This window comes from Nyctereutes procyonoides, unplaced genomic scaffold, assembly GCF_905146905.1.
Source record: "Nyctereutes procyonoides isolate TBG_1078 unplaced genomic scaffold, NYPRO_anot_genome, whole genome shotgun sequence".
Lineage (NCBI taxonomy): Eukaryota > Metazoa > Chordata > Mammalia > Carnivora > Canidae > Nyctereutes > Nyctereutes procyonoides.
Window position 1 is genome coordinate 20,992,226 of NW_026575139.1, and position 24,044 is coordinate 21,016,269.

General features: G+C 38.5%; 1 protein-coding gene across 3 annotated transcripts in view; it reads right to left on the reverse strand.

Moving 5' to 3' along the window:
• NRXN3 (neurexin 3) overlaps positions 1–24,044 on the reverse strand; it is a 1,478,719-nt gene that overhangs the window by 782,981 nt on the left and 671,694 nt on the right. For all 3 annotated transcript variants that reach the window (XM_055304514.1, XM_055304513.1, XM_055304515.1), the window contains 4 exons: positions 20,932–21,313; positions 19,741–19,931; positions 18,547–18,720; positions 1,554–1,673 (listed from right to left, as the gene is read on the reverse strand). In XM_055304514.1, the coding sequence (XP_055160489.1) occupies positions 1,554–1,673; positions 18,547–18,720; positions 19,741–19,931; positions 20,932–21,313 (867 nt within the window). The remainder of the gene's footprint in view (positions 1–1,553; positions 1,674–18,546; positions 18,721–19,740; positions 19,932–20,931; positions 21,314–24,044) is intronic.

The window sequence follows — 24,044 nt, forward strand, 5'->3', positions numbered from 1 at the left end:
TAAAGAAGCATTATGCCATAATTTAGGATAAAAAACTTTCCTAATGAGTACTGTGTGGACAAAGGGGATAGAAAATAAAGAGCATATAGGACAATTCCCTAGATATTCTGGAGAGATCCATACCTGCCTATTTCAGAGGAAAACAGTATTTCCAACTCATACCTGTGGAAATGGGACTTTCAATAATACCAAGTACGTGGAATGAACAATCTGATGCCAAAACTTTCTGCAGATACTGTTCTTTGAGCTACACATCTAGAGGCACATGCTTACATTTAGATCAATGAGAATCAAATATGTTTCTCTCTACATTGACAGAGTCCCCACTTACTTCTCTGGGTATATCTTAAGAGACTGGCAGAGCACATAAAGACAAAAAGCTATGAGAAAAATGAGAAATAGAACAAGGGGCAACTATGCACACGAAAAAAAAGTTGAGAAATAGGGATCAAGAAAAACTAAACATGATAGAGATACCATTGTTATCAGCGCCTGCTCCCACTTATGCAACCATAATATGACTTTAGGATTTTCTCAGATAACACCATGAACCTTTTTATAAAACCAAAAGGCCAACTGACTATAAGTTCAGTTTGTAAAATATAAACTCCTACCATAAAGGCTGCATTTGGAAAATCAGAAGATCAACAAGACCCACTATGTCAGGACTTTCAACAAATCTCTTTGTAATTGGTATTCAGAAAATTCAGGTGTTTGCTCATCTTTAAAAATAGCCATGTTAGGAAAATGAAATGAGAAGGAAGTGAAGACACAGGTTATAGATTGCCACAGAACTGATATATCTCCACCATCAATTCTAGAATCACCTTCGTAAAATCAGTCTTCTAGAATTAAATCAGCTGATGTGCCTTTAGTATTGCTAGTGGACAAAAATAAGAACTGGCTCTCTTCCAATATGAACCAAATACACAGGTATATACATATAAATATATTCACAAAATAGAAATGCATATATAAACAGAATGACTAGGTACCTATAAACCAAATAGATATCAATAAATCTAGCCAGAGGGAATTTCTGACATTTGAAAAACCCCTGAGAATGCTTTAAACTCTTCTAATTAGAAGAAAAAATAAACTCTGAATGTCTTCACCATTTGGAAGACCTAAGAAGTTCTCTAAATTCAGAATTTTGAGAAAATAGCTACAAACCTTAAATATACTCTAAATTCTAGACAATGCAAATGGGAGAGTTTCAAAATTGTTATTCAGATGACTTAATTAATAGAAAACTGAACTCCTCAGAGCAAAAAATATTGCTTGAATTGTTTTTTGCTTCTCAGCTACGAGCAATCTAATCTAAAGAAAAAACACAGGGAGTAAGCAAATGGGAAAACATCTAGTAATGTTGAACAAGAAATGTCTCTTGTTCTTCCATTAAGAGCACCAGTCCTTTATTTTCCAAGTTTCTGGAGGAGGAAATTGCTTACAAATCTTTCAGAAGAGCCATCCTTTTACATAATATCCCTTAAGATTTCTTCAAACCTCTAAACAATGAAAAAAACTCCCAAGTATGAAAAGGTTGTACTCACGATCATTGCACTGGTTTCCAGAATACGAGGTCATGGAACAGTCACAAGTGAAGCCTTCCCACTGCTGCATGCAGACTCCCTGGTTGGCACATGAATCTTCCTGGCAAGTGGTACTTGGTCCTAGTAATTCATAAGAAGAAAAGGAGAGAAGAATAAAGGGGAGAGAAAAGTGTTAATAGTTAATCAAGTTCAAAGCGAGCGCTTGAATTTGCTACTCTCATGCCCCAAAACATTCAAAAACACAACCGCCAAAAATGTCAATTCTATATCATGCAACAAGAATAAGTACATACAAAAGACTACAGAAATACACACTTAGCCACAAACTACCAACAGTTACACACAGAAGGGAGAGGGCTGAACACATTGTTCTCTCTTAGGCAGACTTTGCAAAAGAGCTTCATCTTTACCATCCAACTCGAAAGATACTTCATTTGGAACATGGTCTTTCAAAATGTATAATGGAAAGCAGAAAAATTTATTCCCATGATTCTTATGAATTAAGGCATAAAAGTCCCTGAAGCTTGCTTTATGACATTAAAAACATATTTGATGATATGAAGAGGAGAAGGAAGAGGAGAAGCACATAGCAGCCAACATGTACTGGTATTTTGTAGGTAGTAAGTACTGGGACCTAAGCACTTTGTCTACATTATCTCATTATGCTCTCCAGTGACACTAAAAGTGAAGTAAGTATGACCATCCATTTTACAGATTAAAAGAAAAAGGAAAAAAAATAGCTCATACAAGTAAAATAATTTACCCAAAGTCATACATTTGGTAATGAAAGGACCCTGACATCCAACTTAGGTAAACTACCGCTTGACACCCAAGCTTTTAACTATATCAATCCTTCTTGGAGTGTTAGCTCTCAGACCACCATCACCTGGGCAGTTATCAGAAATGCAAAATATTGGACACCAGCCCTGTTGAATTGGAAACATTGGAAAGAGGTATAAATTTGTGTTTTTACAAGCTTACAGGAAATTGTGATGCTGTCTAAAGTTTGAGAACTTGTATATTGCATCATGTTGCAGCTAAAGTTTCACAAAAGGGTATATTCAGAAACAGTGTACATATGCCAGAGGATGCAAAAGATAATTATTTGAGGGATAGGAAGAAAATAATAAAATTACATTCATTTAAATTTTTCCTTTATTATTTCTATTTTTGTGAGTCTTTCATAAGCAAATAATATTTAAGTACAATGATACTTGTATCTGATATATAAATAAGTACATTTATTTGGGGGGCATTCTCAAAATCTTTTCTGAACATGAGTAAGCAACTAAAAAAGTTTGGTGATCTCTACCTTCTGGATTGTCATTAAAATCTCTCTTTAGGTCAGCCTGGGGCCTTTCTTTAAGTATTCACTCTTTTTCATTTCTATCTTCTGCCTTAACCTTGAGATTAAAGATAAACCTGCACCTTTGGAATTATCTGAGCTACTAGGAAATATCTTAATATTCAGGCTAACTCTCAAAGCACCTCAGCAAAGGAGGCGAGCCCTTTGACTCATCCAATGTATTACTCAGATACTGATGCAAAAAAGCACTTGACAGGGTAAAAATATATCCATTGCAATAAGTACATATTTCACAGTTCCCTAGCAAAGCCTCACACAGGCACGGAATATTGAAATGTATGCATGCAGAGTCCTAAGGATGCATGTTCAAAAGAGATACAAGACTATAAAGGATTTGTCTTCTGGGTGGCAAGACATTTTGTATTTATTCATCAAGGGTAGGAGCAGTACAGGCTGTCATTCCTAATACAAAGCTATTAGGATATGACATAAGAAAGTTCAAGACAATTACTAACACTGGGGGAGCAGCATTACTGCTGGGTCTCGCAGCTCCTATATGCCATGTGGTTCCCCCATGTAGAGATGAAAGGAGGTTCATGGTCATGTTCTCAGTGGGTCTTAAACTTGAGCATTGTGTAGTACAAGTTTCATTAACAATGGCAAATCAGGACAGCTTCTTTCAAAGGATAAAAGTTTCTGAGAAGTCCATGGGGCTCCCTGACCAAACAGCTCTTACTAGACAATGGATTAGTAATTCAATTGTACTCAAGAATCAGAAACACATGGAAGGCTTTCCCTTGAAAGGCAGCAGAATAGCAAAAACTTTGGGAAAACACAATAATTCTGTAAATGTTGATTGAATCTGAAGTCAAAGGCTTTTCCATGTTTTTCCCTTCCCGTCTAACTAGCCAAGTTTTCACCATTTTTCAAGGACCGGCCCAAATGCTTCCCCTGTATAAAACATTTCCCAATAACTTTGAACAATTCTCCCACTTCTTGGTGGCCATGGCACTTATTATTTGCATCATTAACACTGACATATAATAATATTCAATTTAACACTTTTTTGCACATTGTGCTGTCCTCTGCTTATATAATCCTCTAATTGTTTCATTTTTTTTTTAGTATTTGCCCCCAAGATTGAATGTTGCCTGTTATTAGAAATCATAATACACTTCGATTATATCCTCGCTGTGTTAAGTGTACTGTGCCAGATACAGAGAAAGTGTTTCAGCAAAGGTTGAGCTGATCTGAACTACAGCCCCCTGATATGCCTGTGTCTCCTCCTGTCAGAACCTGAGCATGGGTTACTATCTGTGCTCCGCAAAGGGAGCAATCTGTCCTTTTCATCAGAGGTTGGTCAGGACTCTAAAACAGAGGGAATTATAGCTTATCTTCAAACTCCACAGGATTTGTTTCATGTGCATTAGGTAGTGAATGCCATGCAGAACCAAATAACCCTCCAAGACTGACTATACTGTGGTCACCTCAGAACAAGAGTGGTTTCAATGAGGGAGGGCTAGAAGAACCTGCAATGACTCCTAGTTGATCTTAGACTAAACTTGCTATTGCTATTGAGGTTGAGATCCTAGGCTCCTGCCAACCCCCTCCAGCTTCATTTCCCGCTACTGGCCTCCAGATCACAGTGCTCCAGTCATTCCTTCATCCTTTCACTCCCTATCACATTGTGTGCCCCTGAGTCAGCAGCATCTGCACCACCTGTGGGCCCATGACAAATGTGCCTTGTCAGGCTCCACCCAGATCTACCAGCTGGGGGCAAGTCTCAGGAATCTGAGTTGTGACAAGCCCTCTGGGTGATTCTGAGGCCTGCTTACATTCTAGGACCTCTGCTCTTAAACTTCAAGACCAAACCTACCGGGGCACCTGGGTGGCTCAGTTGGTTGAGCCTTTGGCTCAGGTCATGATGCCAGGGTCCTGGGATGGAGACCCGCATCAGGCTCCTTGTTCAGTGGGAAGTCTGTTTCTCCCTTTTTTCCTGCTCATTGTCTCTCTCTCTTTATCTCTCCCAAATAAATAAAAATTTTAAAAAAGAAAAAAAGGGCCATCTCTAACTTAGAGATCCTCTGCTCTTGTTCTACCTACAGCCTGAAATGTCCTTCCTGCAAATTTTCAAATGACTGGTCCACTATGATAGTCTAATGTTCAGGTTGAAAATGGGCATTCTGAAGGGCAAACTATATGGTTTCACTCATATAGGGAATATAAGAAATAGTGAAATGGAGCATAGGGGAAAGGAGAGAAAATGAGTGGGAAATATCAGTGAAGGTGACAGAGCATGAGAGACTCCTAACTCTGGGAAATGAACAAGGGGTGGTGGAAAGGGAGGTGGGTGGGGGCTTGGGGTGACTGGGTGACAAGCACTGAGGGGGGCACTTGATGGGGTGAGCACTAGGTGTTATGCTATATGTTGACAAATAGAACTCCAATAAAAAAAATACACAAAAAAAAGAAAATGGGCATTCTTCAGACTCTCCTATTTCAGGAGGTCCCCATCAGCATTTCCTGTGTTCTCTGTCACATCTTCCTCTTTATTTAACTCAACAATTGCACTGCCTATAGCTAAGTTATTTTTTAAATTTTTCATTGTTTGTCTCATCCTACCCAAATTTAAGCCCTGTGAGGGCAGAAGTCTTGTCTGTTTTGCTCACTTTTATATCTCTAATTTCTGATAAAGTATTTGATATAAAGCAAGAGCTCAGAAAAATATTGTTAAATGAAAAAAGAACAAGAGAGCCAAAACCAAAAAAAAAAAGTCACTCTTATGATTTAAAGTCAAGTGGTTTTCCAAACTAACAATTTATTCATAAAATTTACCAATATCACCTCATACAAGCAATTTTCTACTTAGAATCAGTTTTGGGGGTGGTGGTGGTGGTGGTGGTATTTAATTGACCGCATTTCCTCCTCTAATTTAACTATTAGACTCATTGAATCACATTGAGAATGTGAATCCTTTGTGAATCCTTGTCACAAACATTGAGACAAGGATTCTTTTGTGTCCCCAGTGTCCAGAGATAGTACAAACTGTTGAATGAGAAAGAGCTTGGACTACACTCTAAAACACTTTCTAGATGATAATATAAGCTCTTGGTCTTACTTCAAACTACTTAAGTACATCCTTTCTTGAACAGATTATCTTTTATATCTGTATCTGTTTCTCATAGATAGCAGTGTCTCCAGCATTAAAGAGAGAGAAAGAAATTAGAGAAACCGAGATGCATGCCAAACTTCCCTGAAAAAAAGAAAAATAAAATCTTCAACAATGCTTCTAAATGTGCATCACTGATATAAAATGATCTCATACAAAAAGGATATAATAATAATAAAACAAGGGATTTACATAGCACTTATGTGCCAGACACTGTACTAAGTGCATTTCAGATATTAATGCAATTAATCTTCATAAACACATGATGAAGCAACTATAATTAAATGTATTAAAGAATCAGAAAACAGGAATGTTTTTCTCAGGAAGATATCCAGAACTTTACAAATGAAGGAATTTTATGACTGATGATCAAGTTGGAAGGCAAGTATTTCAGAGAAGTAAAATAAGTCATAGAGTTAGTGATTTTGTTTGTGAGGCCCCCCAAAACAAGTAGTAGAGTCAAATCTCAAACCCAAGCTTGCTAATTCCACAGCTAAGCCACCTAATATTTATTGCTAGGGGTAAGCCAGAGAGTGAGTATGTGTGAGAAATGAGTGTGTGTGTGTGTGTGTGTGTGTTACCATTGGATTAACAAAAGAAATTTAAATACAGTATGTCTAGTCTATATAACCAGAACAAGATGACATTTTAATGTTAAACTATGTGGGGTTTTCTTCAAGGAAAATTTTCAAAGTCCATTTCAATTCAAAATTCAATAAAAAATTAACAGGAAGAACTAGTCTTATCCAATTATATATAATACCAGAACAAAAATCTGTATCAAATACATATACTTATAAGACACTCCTAAGAACCTAATAATACTTTTGTCTAAAACATTCTTCCAAATCAAACTAAAATTGCAAATATTTTAAGATAACATAAATCTTCAGAATTATATATTTAGAATGTTTTTAAAATGACTATTAATAGCTTAAAACTACATTAAAACTTTAAGAAACCCTTGTATAGAGAGAGTGTATACTACTTTTGTATTTGATATGTAACCAATCCTCACTAAAATAGCCACATAGTCTTTTGAGAAAAGATGATGACTTTTTTTTTTCTTTTTTTGGTCTAGTGGTGAAGTGACAAGGCAACAGAAGTATGCATGAAAAGACTAAACAATCCTCAATGATGTTAGTACTTCAATTTCTAACTCCCTGCTCTGCTTTTCATTCACAGAAAAGCATCACGTTGTGTCTTTTCTTTTTCAGATGATACCTCTGATGGCTGCCACAAATTTCCCATCAGTCTGCTTGAATTTGGGATTGTTTTTTTTTTTCACTTTAAGAACTGTTCCAGACAGTCATTTCATGCCTGTTACTGCTAAAATCTACCTTTGCAGTACATGCAAACTGATTGAGTCAACTCCTCTTCATGGTCTAGAAAATCAAAAGTTGATAGACTGTCTTTTATGACTTGCAGGTCCTTGAGATAGAAGTCCTGCTGGAAGCACAGGACACTTCTATCAGAGTGTATTTTCCTTCTGTTATTGCCCAAGTAGGACTTAACCAAACCTATGCCTCAGACATCCCAATTTAAAATAAATATTATTAAACCAGCACTAGTTGGTCTTGGCCATAGTAGAGTGGTGGGCTTGGTGCCTGGGGGACTCTGGGGGTGGCACATAAGCTCTGATTCCCTACATCCATTTATCCTAAAGGGTCAAGGCTAATAGCCCAGTGGTAGGTACATGGCAAGGCTGGTTTAATAATATTCATCATGTTTAATCACAAAGCATGAAGTGTTTGTCAAAGGATTCAGAATCCATGAGTGAAACCTGAATGTGTAAGCATCATCACAACAGACCTCTGTGCCAGCCAAAGGGTTTGTCCACCCCTTACAAAGCATAGCTACCATGGGAGAAGTCTTATGAGAGCTGTGATGGACTGTCCAGAGAGATCTTATCTGCCACCTGCAACTTTATTTTCTACTCCTGATAAGTGCATAAACCTTTCCACTTTTACATTTTAAAATTTACATTGTTTCATAGAGGAAGAGCAGTAATTGAGTGGGAAGGAAGAAAAAAAACAGAAAAAGGAGGATGAATACATATAGATAGATGTATTTGTGTGTGTACATATGTATGCAAGACTCTTATCAACTTCCTGAGCTATCTATGTCTCCACTGCTATAATATAAGGATTTAAATGTTGAGGCTTCATAGACGGTGCCTGTGACATTAGGGATAGCCTGCTTAGTTAGCTGCACATATGTCTTGGTCTCTGCAGCAAAGATCTCTGTAGCTCTCAGAGTAATTCTACATTTATAGTGTTGGGGTCCTTTTTGGCTTTTCTGAAGACAGCCATTTACAGACAACATAAGATATGTCCCCTTTAATTGCCAGAAACCCAATTCACTTCTATTTAATTTTAAAATAAGAAAGCAATGACCTTTAAATTTGTCAAGTGTCCTTCATATAGAGCCAACTGAGAAGTGAATCTTCTAGTTCCCATTTTACAGAAGATTAAACAAAGCCAGAGAACAGGGTCCTAAATATTATTATAAAATTTCATTGGCAGGGGTGCCTGGGTGGCTCAGTTGGTTAAGTGTCCCACTCTTGGTTTTAGCTCAAATCATGGTCTCAGAGTCCTGAAATCGAGCCTCATGTACTGCTCAGCTCCCTGCTCAGCAAGGAGTCAGTTGGAGATTCTCTCGTCCTCTGCCCCTCCCCCACTCACACGTACACTCTCTCCCTCTCTCAAATAAGATAAATAAATAAAATCTTTTAAAGCAATTTATTTGGCAAAAAGACCTAAGAGCAGCTGAATTCCCAATGTTTTACTTTTTTTTTTGTCTTGAAAGCAAGACCTATGCCTTCCTAATGCTCAGAAAGACATCAAAACTGCCCTTAGCAAGTATGCTTAGGTGTTTATGGTTTCCTCCTCTCAGATGAAGGTTCAAAAAAAGTCCCTCACTTAGGATAATGAGTGAAAAAGACTAGTAACAAAATCCAATATTCTGGAGACACTCGGACAGTTTCAATAACACCTCTATTCTCCTCAATCACTCCACCCCTCTCATCAAATACTGAGTATAAAATAAGTCAAGATGAGCATGGGAATTGGTTGAAACCAAGATCCTCTTATGCGGTCTTTATCTCCAATGAACTTTGATCAATTCTGTGCAGGTAAATATTTAACAACCAGAACAACAAAAAAGCCCTGATTTGTAGCATTTCTCTAACCTGACTTCCATAGTGTAAAATACTCCCACCGTGGCCAATTTCAAGCTAAAATATGTTATATGATGTTAACGGGCTTGCAAAATTCCTGAAAATTCCTGGGCTAATACAAGCTCTAGTACAGCACTCCCCTTGATGCTCAATGAAAGATGAAGTACTCACACTTTATGAGTAAAGCAATTTACTCAACATAACACTTCTATGACAATGGAGGGATGGTAGCAAATGCCTGCCTTTGTTAGGGTATTTGCAGATATGAGAGAATGGCTAGCATCATAACATCTTGCTTAACCCTGGTGCCTGGATCATAAAGATCAAATGATTAGATCATCTTTTCTTTTAAAAATCATGAATAAATCATCAAAAAGTTAGTGCTGCCTCAGAAAATGTAAACTGAGGCCTCATGTTCTGATATTCCTTCTTTTTCAGCACTGATGTAGTAGTCTGTTGGGATAAGTAGAGGGCATTTTTAAAAAGAGAGAAGAGGTTTCAAAGAGCAAGCTCAATGAAAGGATAGCTAATCTAAAAATACTTTGTTTTAAAGAACATTACTGCAACTATCATCTAGAACTTACTGAAATAGTATTGACATAAATACCATCTACCATAAAGTCAGCTAGAGAATATTCTCAAATACCCTCTGGTCATCTGTGTAGTGCCTCTGCTTTGGAAAGAGACAAGTTCACCCTCACACCATATGGGACAGTAGGGAAGAGGTCATAGGCTTTAAAACTCAGCTTTTTCACTCACTAGCAATTTGATCCTGGGTTAGCCACTTAAATTCTCTAAACCTGAGTTTTCCCATCTGTATAATGGGGATAGAAATTGTTGCTACCTCACATGATGTGAGGATTAAATGAGATAACATACATAAAGCCTATAAAGTCATCTTGAAGTCGCAAGGTCATGGTCATGATGAAGATACAATATACCAATTCCTCAGCATGGGCCTACACTAAGTAAAGCCTCAATGAAGGGTATTATCAAATCTTCTGGGGAAGAAAATCAAGTTCTCTCCATTTTAGTTGGGAGTATAGTTGGTCAGGAGTCCAGAAACAAGACACATTAAGGTAGTAAGTCACAACAGTACAGCTCTCTTGTATAAAGCCTCTGTCATACAATGCTAAGGGGCAAAAGGCAAGAACCTTTGGGAAGTTCTATTTAATACTTATCTCTTCTTATTTCCCATACTGCAAATCATCTCTGAGGGACTGATTTCACTAGGTCAAATGCTACATTTTATTACATAAAATACAATGGAGAATGTGATAAAGCCCTTAGCTTTGGAGAAAATTAAGTGAGAAACTATATTCTTCACGGTTAAAAAAAAATAAGTTGCAGAATGAAATCCCCCTTAGAAGAGTTTGATGGCAACTCTCGTCTAAAATTACTTGAAAGGATCTTCAGGTTTTTAACGTATCCAAACCCAATATATTCATTGACTTCCTCAAAATGCAAAGCACTTAGAACCAGATTCAATTGATCCCTGGTTTCCCTACCCATCCTCTACTCCATCTGCCCACTATCTGGGCAGAAGAACAAATCACATTTCTAGAAAATAACCTATTCAACTGCAAAAACAGAACTTGTTAAGGGGAATTATAGTGGAAAGTGGAGAGAACATATTCTTACTAATTATCTAACTCCATAAAAAGCTATTATTTTATTTCTTATAGTTCATAACTCATTTGCTTCACTCTCAACAGGTCAAACAATGTTTGTCTGATAGTTGTATAGCTCCTTTCTTATTGGACAGCTTTAGGGGATCTCTCTAAGAATACCTCTCTTACAATAAAAAGGAATTAAAAATCACTTCCAAAAGGTCCCTAGATACTGTCACTCTATTCAAGGGACCCTGAGATTCAAGGGACTGTATTCCTCAGGAATGCAACACACCCCGCCTGTTTCAAGGGAGCATCTACTCTCACTCCTAACATGCAGGGATACAGAATCTGACCTGACCTAGGGCCATCAATGAAGTTTTTCCTTGACACTTTCCATCATCATGTGTAAAAGTATCTGCTACATGAAACAGAGTAACAAAGTTGGGATGGAAGGGAATCAATCTGGAGAAAAAGCTCATTTTCTTCTTCATTCTTCAAAGGTCTCATCTGAGAAGGGGATATGTTTACCTCCTTAGCCACCTAAAGTAACAGGTATCAGGCTTAAGCTTCTTCCCTCAACCTTGGAATATGCTACTTCCCTCCTAACTCTGTTCACTATTTCTAGTTCCTTTCCTTCTTATCCATTCTCCACCTGGCATCAGAGTGATCATCATAAAATGAGAAGCTGTCCACCTCACAGTGCCCTTAGGTTTAATATCCAACTCCTCACATGAGTAGTCAGTCATGGCTGGCCTCCATCCTACTGCTACAGCTTCATCTTTGACCACGTCCCCCTCATATGCATATGATTCTAACCAAACTGAGCTTTGTGTTGGTCCTGAAACTAGCTAAGCTCTCACATATGCTTTCACTTCTCATGCACCTCAAATATGTTATCCTTCTGACTCAGCTCAAAATCTGCCTGAGAAATATCCCCTGAGCACCTACCATGACCACTCCACACAGTCCAACAGCCATCCTCCCTGCTCACACAGCATGCTCCTTCTCCATTCTAGAAAAGCAAGATTGATGCTGCATTGTCCATACTGGCTGATCCCCTGCCAACTTGTGAAGTCAGACTGTATCACACCTGTAATCCCAGTGCTTCACTGAGTGCCTGATACACAGGAGTAGCTGAGTTCCCATTAAAACTGAACAACACAATCACTGGAGAAGCATCAATCAATCAATGTGATTACTCAATCAATCCCCACTACCCCAAACACAATGATAAGAGGATTCAAGATGTTGACTTGTCCAGACTCATCAGGCCACTTCTCAGACCCCAATATTATATTCCTTCTGAATACCATTTACCTTTATATTTCAAACTGTCTCATTTCTCTGTCATATGTTTTTACTGTCCCTCACACTTACTGGTAATTAGTACTATCTGCGCCCACAGGTTGTAGCTGAAAAAGTTAGCATGAGTAATGGTCCGAATCCCAATGTCAGGAGAAAAAAAAGTAAAGGAATTTGAATCGTAAAGGTCTTTTGCCACGAAATGGGGAAAGAGTAAGATGACGCAAAATAATTACAAATAAAAGCTCCTATCACAAAGAGACTTTCTAGTCATTATAAGAGTGGAAGAGAGTTTTGGTCAAGGAAGTAATAATGTAAAAATCATACTGATGATTGGTTGGTTCTATAAATGGCAAAGTTAAGATATTCCAAACTATTATGTTCTTAAATCTGTACTATATTCTGGATAATAATTTACAATAGGCATAGAGATTAACAAGTTCTTTGCATTATTCCCACAAACCATTTTTTTCCTTTGGATAATAACTTTAAGATCATTTTAGTGCATGGGGAGCCCCTATGTAAAAAGGACTGGGCTAGGTTCTAGGGATTCAAAATCCACATAATTCTTACCATGCAGAATAAAGTCTAGGAGGAGATGTAGTTCTCTAGTTTTATCTAATAAATCTGATCATAGCAAGCTTTGCTATCCTTGTATTATCTCTTATTATAAATCAAATCCCCCACCAAATGCCCCCAACCCCCACCAGTTACAGAATATTATGAAGTAGACCTATTTTGTAAATTGAGCAGAGTGTCTGAAAAACAACAGCTTTCAGTATTACTGAAAATTTCCTTATATTCTTTGAAATTGAATGAAAGAAAGAAAGAAAGAAAGAAAGAAAGAAAGAAAGAAAGAAAGAAAAAGAAAGAGAAAGAAAGAAAGAAAGAAATTGAAAGCTGTTGTACAACTACCTCGGACTTAAAAATACTAATCCAGTGTCTGTTCTGTTCATTAATTTTATTATGAAATTTTCATTTCATTAATTAAATTTTCATTAATTTTATTATTACATCAGCATATATGTGACTCTGCTAAGAAGGAATGGAGAAAAAACTTTCAGGAAAATAGCTAAGGAGAGACCTCATTTGGTTGATGTCTACCCAAGGCATGGACCCACATGACATATACTAAGTTGCAGCAAAGTAAATGATCTTTTAGCTGAAAAGTAGTGTTTTTAAAACTACCTTGGTCTTAGCCACTTTGCTGCTTGCAAACTCGCAGAAGCCATCCAAAGCTCAACCCTCTGCTGGACTATTAGCCAAAAGATGCCTAAAATGCCTTCTTCATTTGCTATTCTAAGTAGCCTGACACAATAGGACCAGTGGCCCATTACAGACTTTGGATGGTTCTTCTTTGAATGGTAGAAGTAGTGTCTGTGGTACATATTCACTGACATCTAACATGCAGGAATTTTAAAGGGTATTCAGGATAAAACAGACAGATTCTCTTCTTCCCCAAGAGTACTTTTTCCTTTAGATCACAAAACAGGAAATTAAAGTGCTCAACCAAAATCCCTGATAGGAAACATAAATCTCTAGAACATTTTAATGACATTAATATCTCCCAAATGCCTAAAAATATTTCTTTAAAATGAGTTAAGAGAAAATGGCATTCTCTTTCACAAGGCCCAAGCACTCAAAAGTCCTGAGAAATGACCTCCCTGATCCAGAAAATAATAAATTAAGAACTCAAGTGGCTTTTTATTTTTTCTTTTTCTCTTTCCAAGTGTTGCCTTTATCTATGGTGAATAAATTAAAAAGAGCCAACCCATCCAAAGCAACCACTTGGATAGGTATTAACCATTTGCAGAAGTGGATTGATATGCTTGTGAAGAGGAGTCACCTTATAGGATGCTGTCAAGCCTCTTTAGTCCCCCTAAGATGGAATCATGTTCCGATCCCTAAAACGTCTTGCATTTCTTATTTTGCATTCAGTGATATGGGTTTTCTGCCTCTGTTTCTGAAGAACACAGGGTTCAGCCCCCTCCCCAAAACCGATGCTGTCCAAGAGGTGTGACAGCTTGAAGGCCCTTAAAGAAAAGATACCAAGGGTTACACAGGCCATCTTTCAGTCCAAAGTGGTAATGGGAACAAGAACCTTCTCTACCTTGCAGGTCAGCTTTGGTCAACGCAACTTTGTTAGCAAAAGAATAGGAAAGGCGAAAACAATAACCAGAGGTTAGTAAGAGGTAGAGTAAACCAGGGTAATATTACAGAAATGAAAATAACAGTTGGCATAAACAACATCACTCAGACAGACAATTAAAATGTTCTATGGGTTCTCCAGAGACAGCACAAATGGGGGATGCACAGACCAGGACAGAGCATGTCTCATTAGAGCCACATCAGCAGAGCAGGGGCAGAAAAACACTGGACTTGACAAAGCACAAGCTTGGTAACAAGAGCCTTCCCACATCCACACAGCCAACCCCAAGGCATATGGTCCAGAAAAAATGATTCTCCATGAGTCAGGATAGAAATCAAGAAATAAGGGTAATGTGTGGCCAGACTGAAAGACACATGTGCACAACCAGACCAAGCCCACAAAAATAGTTCTGAACACCTAGGAGTTAAGTATGGAAGAGGTGCTTGGGAACACTCCATGTAACCCCCTGCAAATGCCACCAGGGAATGTGGCACTGGACCTGGGCATGCGCATCAAGGTGATTTGAGAACTCCAAAGAGCTCAATTTGTTCAATTTGTTTGATTTGTAAGAATATAGCCAAACCCAAATGGCTACGAGCTAAAAGGCACCAAGTCAATGTCCTTTTTATTGATTCATGCCAGTCTCAAAATGAAGCACGTGTGTTTCTCTCAGATGTTTACCATTTGCAATTGTGGAATCACATTTCCAGCCAATGCATGCCTTGGTCTCTACAGCAAAGCTGGCCTCAAGAATGAAAGAGGAATTTACCAGCTGAGAATAGAACCAGGCATTATTTCAAAATTCCTAGCCCAAACTGAGAGGCTGCAAGTCACAGCTAGATGTTGGCTAGATTGCCCAGAAATTGTTCTTAATTTCTGAAGTATTATACTCTGCATAAAAATCAAAACATAGTTTGAGATTTTTTTCTTTCTTAGTATAAACAATTAGGAGACAGAGTAGTGGATTAATGCGTTTTTAAAATAATTATTTGCCCTTGGCTATAATAGGGAAAGTAGTACATTTACTACTTAGGGATCTTGAAATATCATCATCAATGACTTTGACAAGAACATTGACTACAACCTGGCCTGAGTATCCCAGGTAGCGAGAACAGAACACATTTACCATCTCAAAGAGATGCAGCTCCTAGTTTTTAGTAACAAATCCTCATCCCCTACCTGTTCCATTTTCTATATATAGAAATGTTAAATCAGGAAGTATATTCTATTTCCTAGGATTTCCATGCTGCACAATACTCAAAGGCCTTTTTGAGGGTCCATGCTTTGTACAGAGATTCAAAATGAGAAGGACACCTGTTTGTAGTCTATGTTCATTTCCCTCCCCACCATCTACTTTAGCTTAATTTCCACAGTGCCCTAAAAGGCTCCTGGGATCTCTTATAAGGGCTTATTCACATGGTGTAAACTTCCAATGACAGTAATTTATGCCTTAACCCACTTTTTGGCCATTTTTCCTGGCCACTTAGGCTAATTATCCAAGTCATCTGTGTACAATAAACAAGGACCTTCTTCTCTCCTCACTCATCCTCCACTTCATCCCACCCAATGGGGCGGTCATAATGCTCCGTGGGTAATCATCGCAATTATCTCCATGGCAATAGAGTGCAGGGTTATTAGGCTCATGGGACTTGCCATAGATTCAGATGGCAGAAGCATCAAGTCACAATATCCGGTGCTGAACAATCACCCATAGTCAGAGGAAGGTCGGGCCCCACTGTAATGCATGTGATGAGTCACGCCAAACTGCCCACAGAGATGGAGGTAGGGATGGGAACATTTTCCCCAATTTGATGGGTAATTTCCTTGTGCTAATGCTCTCACTGCTTCTCTTCAAGTTCTCTTAAGTGGACTCCATCCCCCCCTTATACTCGAGACCCTTTAATCTACTCTTCTAAAAGTTAGTTTAGACTTCCTTTTAATCCAATACAGCAGTTTTATCTCCTTACACCCCAATTTTTTTGTAGTCTCTAGAATTTTGCTTCAGGAACAGTAGGCCACAGACACATGTAGCTACTGAGCACTTGAAAGATATATAGTCTGACTTGAGATGTGATACAAATATAAAATACAAACTCAGTTTTGAAGGCTCAATGTGAAAAAAGATTGTAAAATGTTTTATTAATAATTTGATATCATTGCATGTTGAAATGATAATATTTAGGATATACTGTATTAAGTTCAATAAAAAAGTAAAATAAAAACTTCACCTGTTACTTTATATCTCTTTTACATGTAGCTAGTTTACTAGGAAATTGAAAATTACGTATGTGACTCACATTATATTTCTATCAAGCAACATTGCTATAGAGTTAAATGGATGATTCCTATTAACTTGTAAATCTGAAGAACCAATGGCATGATAAGAATATTTAACATCTGAAGAATACCTTATGCTTTGTAATGTGTGCTTTTATGTTTTAACTCAATATCATTAATTATTGAAAGATAACTGGAACTTCTGTCATTCCACAATCTTTGAAACTAAGGTATTCGACTTAATTCCCAAATGTTACATTTATCTCAGCATTGTCCTTAATGCCTGAAAGAAGTAAGAGCAAGCCAAGGAGACAAAAATTCTTGATTTGAATGATGCCGCATTTTCAGGAGAAGAAAGCCATGTGACTACTTTAAGTGCATGGCCCTGTCCTCTCATGTACCAAGACCATAACTTGCCCACTGGATATAAGAGATATTCCTGGCTACAGGAAAACTGGAATGGGTTATGGGAACAACCAGTCTTATTAACTAGTCCACATGGGAAGCTGACTCTTGGGCAAAGGGAAATGACTTCCATACTGCAAATCAGCTTGTGAAGCTGACAGGAAGACTTTATAAAAATGTGGCAACTGGGGCAGCCTGGGTGGCTCAGCAGTTTAGCACCGCCTTCAGCCCAGGGCGTGATCCTGGAGTCTCACATCGGGCTCCCTGCATGGAGCCTGCTTCTCTCTCTGCCTGTGTCTCTGCCTGTGTGCGTGTATATGGGTGTGTGATGAATAAATAAATAAAATCTTTTAAAAAAAATGTGGCAACTGAACCCAGGTTAAAGCTGGTTAAGAAGAAGAGCAATACACAAAGTTAAATACTTAGGAGATGAGTGAACAGGTTTGATGCAGCAAATAAATCACTGAGATAGAAAAAAAATGTAACACATATATTTCACATAGGACCATGAAGCTCAACCAGACAATAGAATACATAGACCCTGCTGACTAGTCAGACATTTTCGACTTTCGAATTAGGTAAGGGGCACCTTTTTGGTCTACCCAAGCCCTCTGGGGAAGTTGAAAAATGTTCAATGCTGCCTTCTGCTGGTTAAACTAGAATGTTTTTGTTGTAAAAAAAAAAGTGGACTCTGGAAGACCTGTAAAATTCCGTTAATATCTTAAGAGATAGTAGATGATCTACAGAAACAGGCTGAGCATGGTTTGTTGTGCTGCACTGATGGGCATGCGATGTTATTAGATGTCTCACATGAGATATACTATTTGTAAATGGTAATCTTACTGTTTATTGAGTACCTACTATGCATGTACCAGGCATTTTACATATAGCTCTGATTCAGATATCTTACCTTCCAAGGTAAGTTTTATTGCCCACTTTGCATTTAAGGATGATAGAGCTCAGAGAGGTTAAATAACCTGCCAAATGTCACACAGTGAACAAGAGTTACTACCTGGATCTAAATCCAAGTCTTTCTAACAGCAACACTCATGCTGTTCTATGACATCACACTAACGAACTGCCTAAGAATGCCTGACATCTAGGAAGTACTCAATAAATGTTAGTTCCCTGCCTTCATCATGGCATTCTGACATCATTTTCCTACCTCCTGCTGAGTTTGCATTAAATGATACAGTAGTTATTATAAACATTTTGTTAATGGTGACACCCATATAAAAGTCTCTGGTCTATCTCCCTAATGTATAAAAATATAAATAAAAACACTTATTGCCCTTTCAGCCATGCTGGAAGCAAAGGTACAAGTCAGGAAGAGTGATGTCAATGCCATGGAAGGTCCTCTCCTGTCAAGTATGTGACACAGGCAAGACATCTGCCAACATACATTCCCAGAGTCTGTGGCCCATGTCTTGACATACTGAGCCAGGGACAGGAGGACACCAATGATGATGCAATATCAGATGGCAAGTAGGAAAGAGAGAGGACTGGTAAACCAAGTAAGGAGACATGGGCAGAGGCAGCAAAGAGGTTTGGTGCTTGCGACGAGGCTGTAGCTTAAAAAGAAAAAAGGTTGTACCTTCACAGCCACGCTCGATCTGTCCACTCCGATGGAGGGCATCGTTGATGAGGTCTGGCAGGCGCCCATTCAAATCTACTGAGGCCAGACAGCCCTGAAAGCCATCCCGGGAAGCCACCAACTTTGGAAGGTTGCTGTACATGCCTTGGGCCAGACCTGCCATGTAGAGATCACCTGGAAAGAAAAGCAAGTAGCAAAAGCAAATGTGAGTAAAGAGTACTGAAACCATGTCAATGAGAGCCAATGCGCATTAGACTACTTCTTAGGTAATGGTGGTAGAGCTGGGGGTGGGGAGGGGAGTAGCATAAACAACTAACTGCCAGAGTTTCTACAGTGTAGAAAGAAGTAACTCACATTGCTTATGTCATTCATTTTCTATATGCCATCTCACAAATTTCAATCACCATATTCAGTCCATGAGGTAGGTATTGTTCCCATTTTATGATGAAGTAAAGATTAACAAGATTTTCAGCAAAACAACCATTTACTGACTGCTTTTTATGTGCTTGTTACCAATAATAGGCTGAAGATTTTATAGACATTATACCATCAAAACTCATAACGGCTCATAAAAGTAGTAACAATTATTGTCCTCATTTTGCAAAAAAAGTATACAGAAGCTGAACAAGGCTAAGAGATTTTACCAAAGTCACCCAGGCAGTAAGTGATTCAGCTGAGATTCCAAAACCTATACCATTTCCTCTGTAAAAAGACACCTCCCCATTTTGATATTTATCACCTCATGCTCAGCCCCCACATGCCTGAGGTTTACAGAGAAAATGAACCATCCTTTGAGGAGTGGTTTAAGTAAAAACCACATTTTGGTATAATTTAATGTTGTTAAAATAGAATATGCATGATGTATCAAAAATGCATGGCACTTCTAACCTGTAGTTTGCCTCTGCAAATAGCCTTTTGATTATAAGAAATGCTCTAAAGGCGCCTGAGTGGCTCAGTCGGTTAAAAGTCCGACTCTTGGTTTCAGTTCGTGATCAGGGTCATGATCTCAGAGTCACAATCTCAAGGTCATGACATTGAGCATGGTGCCAGACTCCATGTTCATCAGGGAGTCTGCTTGACGGTCTCTCTCTGCCCTCCCCTCACTTACACATTTCTCTCTAAGATAAATAAATCTTAAAAAAAAAAAAAGAAAAGAAATGCTCTAAAAAGGTTAAACATCTTTACAAGGTTTACCTTTCAAATCCAGATTTTTGGCACCATTGATAACTTGGGTGACGACTTTAGTGTCCACTTTCAAGCTATGGGTGTTGCTGTTGTCTCGGGTGATGACGACGTTGTGCCACTGGTTGTCATTCAGGGGGCGATCACTGTTGCCTTTGATCACGTTGGGACCATTCCCAAGGTCAAATACGTAGTGTATATACCTGTGAGAAATATAAGCCACCTCATGAGTTGAGTCCCTAAAATGGTTTAATGGCAACATGTATATAATGGGCACTGAGGGCTTCACATCCCCCATGCTAACCTGGCATCATGGAGGAATATTTAAAGCTTCACTTAATATCATAAGAAGAATCATAGCCTATTCTATCAGACCTCACTTTTATTCCACACTGACAAGGTTTACTTCTTTAACATCATCTAAAAATCCAAAGCCACAAAGTAGTATAGGCAATACACCTCTAAACACTAGGGGGCGGTATTTAAATTCAGTCAATCGTGAATCTGTGTTTTGAGTTTTGTTCTTTTGTTTTTGTTTTGACTATTTTCCAACACATGGTAGTGAAATATCTTGCAAAAAGAACAGCTTTCCATACTTTCCATATATGGGCTAATGGCAATACGCTGAAAATATCTATATTTCATTTCCTCCTATAGATGCGGTGGTTGCAGAGAGCACTGCCCAAGAGCACTGCATGTAGGATATGTACCCTATATCCTCCTTTTGCAAAAATAAGCTTTTTTCCTAGAGGTTTAAAGGACCGTATTTTATGGTAAAAAGTCTGATAGTATTGAGTTACTGGAAGATCTTTAAATAAATTAATGAAATTAATGAATTTCTCTTCCTTCTGGCCCTAACCATTCCATGGCTTTTTTTTTTTTTAAGATTTTATTTATTTATTCATGAGAGACACACAGAGAGAGGCAGAGACACAGGCAGAGAGAGAAGCAGGCTCCCTGCAGGAAGTCTGATGCGGGTCTCGATCCTGGGACTCCAGGATCATGCCCTGGGCAGAAGGCAGGTACTCAACTGCTGAGCCACCTAAGCATCCCACCATAACTTATTTTTGGTCAGTGATGATCAGAGTATGTATTGGGACTAGAGAGTGGGAGCAGAAATGGATACTTTTATTTCATGCCCATATTTTATGTAGGGCTTGAGCTTAGATACCTGACATAAACCATGTGATCTCTTCCACTTACCCCTTGACCAGTTCAACTGCAATGAAGTCATTGCCATCACCACTATTGAAGAGAATGAAGCCATCTGCTGAGGTGGTCTTGAACTGGAAGAAGAGGTGCATGGACGTGTAGGCCTGAAGAGTGGCCAGGCTCAGGTAACTGCTCTTGGTCTTGAAGGTGACAGGGTCAGCAATAATGTTCCTCAGTCCAAAACGAGCCTTCAACTCACAGTAATCAATGTCGCCATTTTTGCACAGGTCTATGTAGAGCAGGCCATTGAACATGAGGCTCTGCAAGTGGCCAATGAAACTGGATGGGACAACGGAGATGTAACGTTTCTCAGTCATGATTCCAGTTTCGATATTGTGGAATTCCAAGCGGGTATGGTCCCCCACCATCGTACCTATGAACACCACAGATGAGATACAAACAAGTCATCATGTTTTTTCACAGCATCTTTACTATATCTTTTAGGTTGCCACACAAAATATTCTGTTCCAGAAAACAAGATGTTCAATATAGTATACAGCCAGGTGACCTCAGTAAGAGAGCTTATTCCTGGCCTAGGCTGAATTATATGCCTTGTAGCTCATGCTCTCATGCAGCTGCTCAGAATGTTCCATCATATACAGGAAAATGTGAGAGCACAGATAGCTCAAGTTAAAAGATAAAATGATTTGTTTTCTCCATTCAGGAAATAATTGGATACGAATGCATAAAGAAACGTCTTTATTGCCTAAAACCTGGTAAAGATACAACAAACAAGCATTAGGCATTCACTACCAAATATTTCTTGATGTAATAATTCACCACGTAGTACTTGTGGAAAGATTGTATTGTAGAACACGTGTTAATTTTTTCTGATCAGCAACTACTGGTTTTTCTGATTACACCTCTAATTTCCCCCTTTGGGAAGCTACCCTCCATACTTCACCTTAAAACCATCTGGGCTGGATGAAGCTGACCCTAACCCAGCTCTTAAAGTAATCAGCCTACTCAAGCTGGACCACTCAATATATTTTATCCTCCTAGCCATACAGCATGGTCTATGGACTAACAAGGTGGTCTGCAAACTCTAGCATACCTCTGAATCATATGGAGGGCTTCTTAATATACAGTTCCCTGTGCTCCAGCCTCAGAGTTTATCATTCAAAAGTCTAGAGTTTGGCCTAAGAATATACATTTCTAAGAAATTCCAAGGTGATACTTATGCAGCTAGTCTAGAGACCACCCTTAGAGCCAAGGGATTAGCAGCAACATAAACTGGAGTATTCAGTGGTTATTCGGTAATTAAGTCTAGTAATATTCAGCTCCAGGGCTTTTGCTAGAACACCTAAGAGGTATTCCTTGTAGACAAGGCTTGTTGAAGAGATAAGAAGAAAGCCCAGAGCTGCTGGAGGTCATGTGATAACCAGAGAGCTTGGGGCTGCCTGACCAGACAGCCAACCCAGAAAGCCAACCACAAAATGAAGAGAAACAGTTTCTCTAGGATGATGCCTTTTGAAAGTCTGGATTTGGCAGCCAAAGCCAGACTTTTAAAAACTATATGACATAGGTTCCCTTTTCTGCTTCAAGCATTTAAGTTGGGTGTCTGACATTTGCAACTAAAAGATCTCCAGCTGATACAAATAAACTAGTAGACCTTTCATTACCTGGCTTACATAGAAGAAGTGAGTGACTGGGGCAGGGGGGTAATGAAGGGGGCTTGAAAGAAATACAAAAGTGAATGGAAAAAAAAAAGCGAATGGAAATTTTAATTACAAAGTCAAGGAACACAGCATTAGGTGGCTCCTCCAACATTTATATAGACAAATCACCAAAATTTAACATCGCTTCCAATGGTGAAGGAAGAGGGGAAAAAGTCCCTCCTCCTGCCGTCTCTTGCCCTTACCCTTCACATTGAAGAAACTCCACTAGCAAGACACTCCTACATTTCTTTACTCCCTCTGTTACAGCCTTTCAGAGGAAAAGGAGCAACATAATCCAGAGATTAAAGGAAATCTACAGGGAAACTGTATTTCCATAGCTCAGCCCCTGCACTTCCAGTTTCCCCCAGGGGAGCAAGGTGCCTTCAAGAAACACCCAGTGTACCCCACACACCCACAGTATGGGTGTTAGAGGAACAAGCCTTGCTTCAGTGGAGATGCCTACCAAAGTCCTGAATTAGTTAGCATTCAAGTGAGCAATTCCAATTCTGAAATTCGGTAGATGTTAAGCACATTTTTCAGTATCAGTGTTACCACGAACAAAAATGATGCTTGACTTTTACCAGCCTTGCATTTGTTTTTCCTCTATTGGTGTAGAAATCATGTAGCAGGAAAAGAGAGAGAGAGAGTGAGAGAGGAAGGAATTATATTTTCTCAGATCCCTTAAGCTTCAGTATCTGGGAGATTCAATCAGATCTCACCTTCAGATGCTCAGTATTAATGCCATCTCATTGGGAGCACACTCAGACCTGATGTAGAAAACTGTTTATAAGCACAAAAGTCAGATTTACATTTTATGAGCTTCTATGTGGTATTTTGACAACCAGTGACAAATCATTCTCTTAATATAAGCAAAAACAAAATAATGGTGTTGGTTAACTTAGATATAAAATTGTAATAGAATAAAAATCTGCTAACAACTGAATAACTAGGAGAACTGTATAAAAGTATTGAAACTGAGTATTGAAAATCGGACTGATCATGAAAACAAAAACTAGCATAACCTAAATTCACATGCTCAAGAACCATGAAGTGACTGAAACAAATATCCGTAGTCCATTTGGTTATAGCTGTTCATACAGAACTGAGGCTGGAGCTGGAGAATGATTGGTTGGGGGTGGGGAGCGGAAATCATAGCCAATCATCATGGGGACACAGGAACTAAATCATGATGATGCTGGAAGCCATGCTAATTCTTATTTTAAAAAAGAAGAAGGAAAATATAAATAAAATAAAATAAAATAAAATAATAATAATAAATAAAATAAAATAAAATAAATAAAATAAAGAAGAAGAAGGAGGAGGAGAAAGAAAAGTAAAAGGGGGAGAGGATGGGGGATGAGGAGATCAGCAAGGAGAACTAAGAAGTGATAAGGGGGTGATCCCTGGTGAAGATTAGATTTCCAAAAGAAACCTGAAGAGACTATT